Raw genomic sequence first — 9,416 nt, 5'->3', positions numbered from 1 at the left:
GATGGATCCGGCGCCCATAGGCTTCCATTATACAACATGCTGGACGGCGCCGGATCTGGCGTGGTCCAGTTTTTTGCCGGAGACAAAAAAAACCCCCAAAACATTGTATGCTGTGTCCTTCCCAGCAGCCGAAGAAATTTCGCCGGATCCAGCGGACGCCGCATGCAATGCAAGCCCATCCGGCACAATCCAATCCAGTGCTAATACAAGTCTATGGGGAATAAAACAGATCCGAAGCTGAATCCATTGTATCTTTATTTGCCGGATTGTGCCTGATGGCAAAAAACGGATGTGTGAAAGCAGCCTAAACCAACCGACTGAACCGAACTTCCACAGGTTTAAAGGGGTTGTCCGACATAACAAAAATTTTTGAGTTTAAGCTAATCTGTGCTGTATTGTCATAAAACACCCCTACATTGTGATTTTTTGTTTTCTAACTTTTGTTCCTCTTGAATTATCCCTTTATTCTCTGCAGCTCCTTGTTTTCATTCAGCACAAGCAAACTGACCACTTCCTGTGCTAAACCTCACAGTCACAGCTGGCACGCCTCACCCCCTACACACATTCCCTGTCAGTATATTCTGCCCCAGCACCTGACCTCATCACTACAGCATTGCAAATAAGAGCCCCACATCGGACGGACACACACACACGTTGACATGAAGTGACCGGAAGCAGCGCAAAATCGCGGCAGGAGCGGTCACATGATCACTCTGAGCCGGAGGAGAGGGGCTGACAGCAGGGCAGGTAACTGGTCACTATCTTCTTACCTGCTCCAATGTAGCCCAATAGGGTAATAATGAAAAAAAAACTCAAAATAAGCCGGATAACCCCTTTAATTATCGCTAATCAAAAGTTCTTAAACAATCTGTAGCTCTCAATACAACAGTTAGGCTACATGCGCACACTGCATTTTTGGTGCAGTTTTGTTGTCAGAACTTTGACATTTGACTTCCCAGCAAAGTCTATGAGAATTCAGATTTGCTATGTGCACCTTGCAGTTTGTCAGCGTTTTTTTTGTCAAAGGTTTGTGAAATAAAAGATGCAGCATGTTCATTCTTCTAGTGGTTTTTGTCAACATTTGTCACAAAAATGCATCAAAAACGCACCAAAACCTGCCGCGTGCGCATGTAGCGTTAAGGTCCCTAAGAGTATGGAGCCCTAAGAAATTGCGATGTTTGACTTCTCACGGCTGCCCTGACTTTAACAAGGGCTTATATTTCAAGGATGGTCCAAAGTTCCTGTAAAATCATGCTAGGGCTTACTTTTGGGGAAACACTGTAGTTCTTCCTGTAACCGCAGGCCCTAATGATGAATTTTCTTGAAGCTCAAGTGAAAGGCTCCATTAGGTATGTTGGAGAAGGTTGATACTACCGCTACACCAGCCTCTGGGAACCTTATATGGTTTTAATCCATACTTACAGATTCCACCAGGAAAACATGTATTTTTGAACAAAGGCTTTAATTTTCTGAGGCCCCACTGAAGAATTGATGCATCTTTGCCTACTATATTGGCAATTTTATCCACAGTATGTGCATGTCCCAATCAAAATGTACTATATGCGTATGTAAAAAAAATACTATAAAACCAGTCTCATTTGTTTTGTCTTGATGTATGGTGTAAAATGTTAAAAATCATTTAAAAAGACAATATCCTGCTGCTGAGTTACACAACGAAAGTAGATTGAATCACTGGTCTACTCCTCTTCAGGTTCCCAACAAATAAATACAAAGTATGATTGCAGCAGAGTCCTAGTAAACAGCGAGCAGTCCTGGGAACGGAGACGTCAATGATTCTGGAGTAAAAAGGAGAAAACAAATCACAAACCACAACTGCTAAAGGAGAATTTGGTTTTAGCATTAGAGGTGACATACCCGCTTCATAATCTCATCTCTAGTGGTAAAGTGAGGCGCATCTTCTATTTCAATCCCTTCCGCCATGTTCTGTACCCGTTCCAAAAGTTCTTCACTATATCTTTAAAAGGGAAAGAAAAAAAAAAAAAAAAAAAAAAAAAAAAAAAAAAAGTATACAGGTATTTAATTGGTGCCAGAGACCAGTGTGAGAGTTTGTGCATTTTACAGAATTAAAAATTGGGAGTAAGAAGCCAGTCCAAGGGCGAATTCACACGCAGCAACATCAGTCCTAACATCTGAATGGCGTCGTCGCTGCAGCTTGTTGATGGTTAAACAGGACAACTAAAGGCTCCTTATGACGTTAAGGTTAAGCTTTCCTCATGGGTTCTGTGGTTTTCAGCCAAAACCCGTATCCATCAGTCTATGGTTCTGGTCACATGTCCATGTAATTTTACAGGCTGAATGGTCATTACAAAATTTTGGTGATCGTGTCGGATCAATCTCACCAATGCAAGCCTAAGGCTAGTTTCACACATCCGGCTTTTTGCTGGATTTGACGGACCCCAGCACAGTGTATACAGTACAATGGCAGAGCGGCAACTTCTGGGTCACATGACCAGAGCTTGTCGCGCTGCCATTGTACTGTATACACTGTACTAGCGTGCGCTGGATTCAGCAAACTGGCGAAAAGCCGGGTGTGTGAAACTGGCATATGGGCCAGTAAAAAAAAAAATTAAAATAATTGTGCCATCTGTGTGCCGTCCATTATTCACAGACTGATCAGAGACTATCTACACATACTTTTTTTTTTTAATTTGAGGAAAAAAAATCTCAGATCTGTGGCTTTAGATCAGATCTCAGACTTCAATGCAGACTGGCCGTCCATCTCCCAGCCATGACGGCCTCAAATATACGACGCTGTCACTCTGGGGAAAGTCAGACCGATTGTCAAATTCTGAAGATGTCGTCGGCCGGAGTCAATGTGTGCGCAGATTGAGTTATTGGCTCAATTACAAGTCGAGATCTCATCTGCGGACGCGCCATTTTCCTGTTAGGGTACGCTCACACGAGCGTGAAAAACAGACGAGTGCAATGCGAGAAAATCTCGCATTGCACTCTGACCTATGTTCGTCAATGAGGGAGAGCAGTTTGGCAGCTTTTCTCTCACACAGATTCTGGATGTGAGAAAAACGGCAGCATGCTGAGATTTTCTGCTACAGCCGTATCCCTCACACCCATTCATGTGAATGGGTGCGAGAGAACATCCGCGTGCACTCGGATGTTATCCCAGTGCAGTGCGATATACGCACAGGCAGACAATAGAGGAGATTGGGGGGGGGGGGGATTAACCCCTCCCTCTCCTCCACAGAACCCACCTTCAACTTCACAGTTGCATGACACTCGGCTCACGCTCGCAGCAGAGCCTGAGCCGGGGGTCATTAGCATATTGCATCTGATGCTCTCACATTGGATGCCATACGCTAGTGTAGGTCCAGCCTAAGTCCGCTGCTGGGACGTCAATGGGCCGGAGGTGGTGTATGCGTAGATGAGAGCTTGCGGCAAGAGATCCATCTGTGCACACATTGACTCTGGGCGCCATTATTTGACACCCTCACTGCCGACATCTTCAGAATGGCATATGCCTCACTGCTTGCCACACAAAGCCCCGCTGCACAGAGCAGTGCCGCCCACCGCACAGCATTGCCCCTGCCTCCTGTGACCCCTCGCCACCACCCCTGGTAAACTACATTCTGATTTTATCTACCCCTCATTTTCCTCCCAAATTTTTGGAAGGAAAAGTGTGTCTTACAATCCGAAAAATACGGTACATCTGTTTTCCCACATACTAGTTTTATAGAGTTTTTCACAGAAGCATTCATACACGGCAGCCTATGGAGCGGTTCACAAAGATTTTTTCTGTGGACCAAGTAGTCCATGTAAAGTCGGAGAAGTCCAATATTGTTCAAAGTGTCAGATCAAACGCGACCGTCCATGGGAGCAGGTAGGGAAGTTCTCTACCTTTTATGTTTTTGTATATGTGCGCATGCTGAGTATTTGGTTGCAGGAATTTCTGCACCATATACACCTCCTGCCAGGAACACAAAGGGAAAAAAAAAAAGCGCTTTTATCCCCATTTTTTAGAGACCTGCAGCATTCTCATTTTTTTGCGATCTTAGGCTCAGAGATGGCTTATTTTTTTTTTGCATCTTGAGCTGGCGTTGTTAATTGTACCATTTTTGGGTAGATACAATGTTTTCATAGCCTGTTATTGCATTTTAAAGAAATGTTGCAGCGATCAAAAATACATAATTTTGGCATTGGATAACCAGGACTGGCGGGTCCATGTTATCTAGTTTTTAAAATTCGGTTCTGCCCTAGATTCCGGCCCCCATATATATCTATGGGGACCAGAATTAGGCAATTAAGACCGTTGGTAGAAGAGCTAGTGGGAGAGGAGCCATCGGGCTATACTTATGGAGAATCCGGCACGGCTATACACTGCTTCCAGGCTTTGCATTCACTTCTGGGGCCACTCATTAGGCTTATGCACTGCTTTCCCCACCCACCTGTGCCTGTGATTGGTTGTAGTCAGACGCGCCCCCACACAGTGTCAGCTGAATGCTTCCAATCACAGGCACTATACGCACCTATCTTCGTATATAAATAAAATTGTCGTAGGGTCCCCCATATTATGATACCCAGCACAGATAAAGCATATTGCTACAAGCACCAGCTTTGCGCTTATCTCGGCTGTGTATCAAAATAAAAAAAGAACCGCATGTGGCAAACCCCCCCAAAAAAAAAAAAAAAAAAAACTGTGTGCAGCCCCCCCCACAGCGGCATGCTAATATGTTAAAAAGGGCAGACTAGTCGGGGTAAAAAAAACCCTTGCGACTAATCACCTCGCTCATCTGCATCTAATAAATGATCTTTAGAAATACTTTTCTAAAGATCTCTTTATGTATGTGGCTAGATACAAGGACAGTTCTTCTGAAGTTCTGGCTGATAAACACACACACACACACACACACACACACACACACACACACACACACACACACACACACACACACAAACCTCAGATAACGAGTAACCCAGTTATCTATAGTATTTCACTATACGAGCAAAGCTTGCTGTAAATTTGTAACTCAGTTTACGAGCAATCTTTGACGTACGAGCGAAATACTCACCGCACACACTTCCGGTTCTGTACTTTCACCGCGCTCTGACCCGCTCTTGCAGTCTGCACACACACACACCATGCTCACCTTACCTTCCATCGCCGACCTCATGGTTCTTTTAGTTCACCAATACAGGATATATATCGGGTAACCATCACGACGAGGGAGGAACTTCCCCTGTCAACCGCTATTCAAAGGCAGCGCGCTGACCAATCAGAGGCAAGTGGCTTCAGCCTTTGACATTAATGCACTAATAGCAGAAGCTCTGGCATCAGTCGCGATGGTTACCCGATACACATCCTGTACTGGCGAACTACAAGAACCATGAGGCCGGTGAGGGAACGGAAGGTGAGCATAAAATGTGTGTGTAATGGCACAATAGGGGAGCAGGATGGGACATTGAACAAGTTGTGGAGAGAATTGTCTGCAGTGCAATGATTTCCTATCTGAAAGAGCGAGCGCGAGACAGGGCGCGCGCAAAAGAAAGAAAGAAACCTTTTCCCATAAGATTTAAGCATGCAGCTGACTGGTATAAGAATGCTGCAAGAATGGATGTGCTTCAGTCTAACCCCTTCACGACCATGGACGGAAAGATCCGTCATGGTGCCCTGGGCCTTAACGACCAAGGACAGATCTTTCCGTCATGGCGTAATCGCGGCACCGGAGCCTCCGGTGACTGCGATCGGTTAACATAAACCGCAGATTCGGGGAGGAGGGGACCTGTACCTGACCTCAGCCTCCTCCCCGGACCTACGGAGGCTGTGATTGGCTGACGAACGCCGCTCAACCAATCACAGCCACTGTAATGTTCCAGCCACTTAAAGTGACTGAAACATTGAAATGCAGCCCTGGCCAGTGCAGCTATAGCACTGGCCATTGGCTGGAGCTGGGTGACCTCACTGGATCACCCTCCCCCAGCTCCAGTAGCTCTGATTAGAGAGATCGGCCTTGCGACCGCTGTCTCTAATCACAGTGGACCTGTTGCCGGTGACCGCCCCCGTCATCGTCCCTGCAGCACGCCAGCACAGTGAGTGTACACAGTGCAATGGCAGGGCGACAAGCTCCGGTCCCATTCTGTTATGTGACCGGAGCATGGGACCCGGAAGTTGCCGCGCTGCCATTGCACTGCATGAAACCGGCCTCCCGATCCGCCGCTGCCCTCCACGATCTGCCACCCTCCCCCCCACCCCTCGTATCTGCTGCCCGCACCCCCACACCTCCCGATCCGCCTCTGCCCTCCACGATCTGCTGCCCGCACCCCACCCCTCGTATCTGCTGCCCGCACCCTCACCCCCACACCTCCCGATCCGCCGCCCTCCATCTGCTGCTCGTCCCCTGTCACCCCCGTGATGTGCGCTCCCTCCCCTGTCACCCCCGTGATGTGCGCTCCCTCCCCTGTCACCCCCGTGATGTGCGCTCCCTCCCCTGTCACCCCCGTGATGTGCGCTCCCTCCCCTGTCACCCCCGTGATGTGCGCTCCCTCCCCTGTCACCCCCGTGATCTGCGCTGCGCTCCCTCCCCCACCTCTCACCCTCCCCGATCTGCTGCCTCCTTCATTTCCTGTGATCCAGCTGCCTAGATCCATCCTGCAGGGTAACTATTCCCAATCTCACCTCCCACCCCCCCATCCCCCCCTCCCCCCATCCTCTGCCGCTCCTGCATCCACTGCGCCCTCTCCCATCCGCGCCCCCACCCTATCCCAGCCGCCGTCTCACAATCACAGATGCTCCCTTTATATGCCGCCCCCCCCTAGTTTCCAAAATGGGGTCACATGTGGGGGAGCTCCACTGTTTCGGCACCTCAGGGGCTCTCCAAACGCAACATGGTGCGGCTAACGATTCCAGCTAATTTTCTGTTCAAAAAAGTCAAATGGCGCTCCTTCCCTTCCGAGTCCTGCCGTGCGCCCAAACAGTGGTTTTTCGCCACATATGAGGTATCTGCGTGTTCAGTAGAAATTGCCCAACAAATTTTGGGGGTTCATTTAATCCTGCTACCCTTGTGAATATGCAATATTTGAGGCTAAATTAACATTTTTGTTGCAAAAAGTAAGATGTTCATTTTTTCCTTCCACATTGCTTTAGTTACTGTGAAGCACCTGAAGGGTTAATAACCTTTAATGTGGTTTTGAGTAGCCTGAGGGGTGCTGTTTTTGGAATGGTGTCACTTTTGGGTGTTGTGTCATGTAGACCTTTCAAAATCGCTTCAAATGTGATGTAGTCCTTAAAAAAAGTGGTTTTGTAAATTTTGTTGTAAAAATGAGAAATTGCTCATAAACTTTGAACCCCTATAACTTCCTTATTTTTTTTTTCCCAAAATTGTTCTGATGTAGAGTAGACATGTGGGAAATGTTATTTATTAATTTTGTGTCATATGTCTCGTTGGTTTTAGAGCATAAAAATTCAAAGTTTGAAAATTACAAAATTTTCGCTAAATTTCCATTTTTTTCACAAAGAAACGCAAAAAATATCGGCCTAAATTTACCACTAACATGAAGCCCAATATGACACGAGAAAACAATCTCAGAATCACCGGGATCCGCTGAAGCGTTCCAGAGTTATAACCTCATAAAGTGACACTGGTCAGAATTGCAAAAATGGCCTGGTCTTTAGGGTCAAAATAGGCTTGGGGCTGAAGGGGTTAAACACTTTACTTAAAAAAAATGCAACATGTGAATGACACTTTAGAAGTCTACATAACTTTTTTTTTTTAAACCAAGGAATTTTTCTCTGCACGAAAATAAAAAGGCAGAAAACAGCTAAAACGCTGCATGTAAACAAGCCCCATTTCGTCCTTCAATAAACAAGCCCTTTTGTGTCCGAGTCAGAAGAAACATTATAAAGTGACGGCTCCAAGAAGAGGAAAACCGAGAGCAAAGAGGAGGTTATAATACAGACGAGCCACAAATCACACACAACCGGAAACGGCTGATAACAGAGAACACTACACCACCGATACACCTGCCATCTAGGGGACGCCCCAGTAACACACTGACTCGGGCTCTACCTGCAGCCCATGAAGACATGGTTGGCCCACACCATAGACAGGGCGAGCAGTCTGTCCATCTCATTTTCTCCCCGGAATTGCTCGAGGTTGTGTAACAGGAACTCCCTCCGGGCCCGCCATTGCTTGTCGCTCTCGCAGAAGCTCTGGAAGCCCTTCACGAACTCCGTCGCCATCTTCTGTAGTGACCACGGAAAGAGCAATGAATGAATCTACTTCCGGTCTCCTCTCCGACTTCCGCCCTTATAGAGGAGGGATCAGCTCGGAGCCGCGCTCGCTCTGGTGGCGCCATCTAGTGGTCACTATTGAGAACTGTCTCTGACATTCTGCGGTATCGCTGATTCCCAGCCCCTTGATGATCCAGCCGCCATGTATATAATTCTAGTTATATCATCTCCCTATCACTCTTCCCACCAATACACAGTCACTTACTATTGGCCTGCTGTTTATAGCAAGGTGTACTTACTTTATTACCTCAAGAAACCACCAATTCCCCGTTTTTGCGCTTTCGTTTCCCTTCTTCATGTAACTCATTGCTTTTGCTGTCTTCGTAGCAGTAGGATGCCCCCCAGCCCACCACACACAGTATGATGCTCCCTGCCCACCACACACACAGTATGATGCCCCACAGCCCACACGCACACAGTATAATGCCCCTCCAGCCCACCACACACACAGTATGATGCCCTCCAGCCCACCACACACACAGTATGATGCCCCCCAGCCCACCACACACAGTATGATGCCCCCCAGCCCACCACACACAGCATGATGCCCCCCAGCCCACCACACACAGTATGATGCCCCCCAGCCCACCACACACAGCATGATGCCCCCCAGCCCACCACACACAGCATGATGCCCCCCAGCCCACCACACACAGTATGATGCCCCCAGCCCACCACACACAGTATGATGCCCCCCAGCCCACCACACACAGTATGATGCTCCCTGCCCACCACACACAGTATGATGCTCCCAGCCCACCACACACACAGTATGATGCCCCACAGCCCACCACACACACAGTATAATGCCCCTGCTGTTTATAGCAAGGTGTACTTACTTTATTACCTCAAGAAACCACCAATTCCCCGTTTTTGCGCTTTCGTTTCCCTTCTTCATGTAACTTTTTGCTTTTGCCGTCTTCGTAGCTGCATGAGGCTTGTTCTTTGCAGGTTGGGCTGTAATTTACAATTGCACCTTTCATCTGACCAAATAATGGGGCAGATTAATGTTGTTTGATAATTGTGGCGTATTTGAAGACTATAATGTTCACCTATTAATTGCATTACTTTACCTCCCGAGTTTGTGTCAATTTTTATTTTATACTAAATCACTTTCCAAATCGCTTTTATATGTGCCCCCTAGTAATGCTCC

General features: G+C 47.3%; 1 protein-coding gene across 1 annotated transcript; it reads right to left on the bottom strand.

Moving 5' to 3' along the window:
- Positions 1-1,443: 1,443 nt before the first annotated feature.
- Positions 1,444-8,263, bottom strand: CDKN2AIPNL (CDKN2A interacting protein N-terminal like). The gene is made up of 3 exons (XM_075342286.1): positions 8,040-8,263; positions 1,876-1,975; positions 1,444-1,796 (listed from the first exon to the last, which is right to left on the bottom strand). The coding sequence occupies exons 1-3, from the start codon at positions 8,210-8,212 to the stop codon at positions 1,788-1,790; spliced, it is 282 nt and encodes a 93-aa protein (XP_075198401.1). The 5' UTR covers positions 8,213-8,263; the 3' UTR covers positions 1,444-1,787.
- Positions 8,264-9,416: the final 1,153 nt, after the last annotated feature.

The sequence above is a fragment of the Anomaloglossus baeobatrachus genome, chromosome 4 (assembly GCF_048569485.1).
Source record: "Anomaloglossus baeobatrachus isolate aAnoBae1 chromosome 4, aAnoBae1.hap1, whole genome shotgun sequence".
Classification (NCBI taxonomy): domain Eukaryota; kingdom Metazoa; phylum Chordata; class Amphibia; order Anura; family Aromobatidae; genus Anomaloglossus; species Anomaloglossus baeobatrachus.
This window is presented reverse-complemented; position numbering and strand designations above follow the sequence as displayed.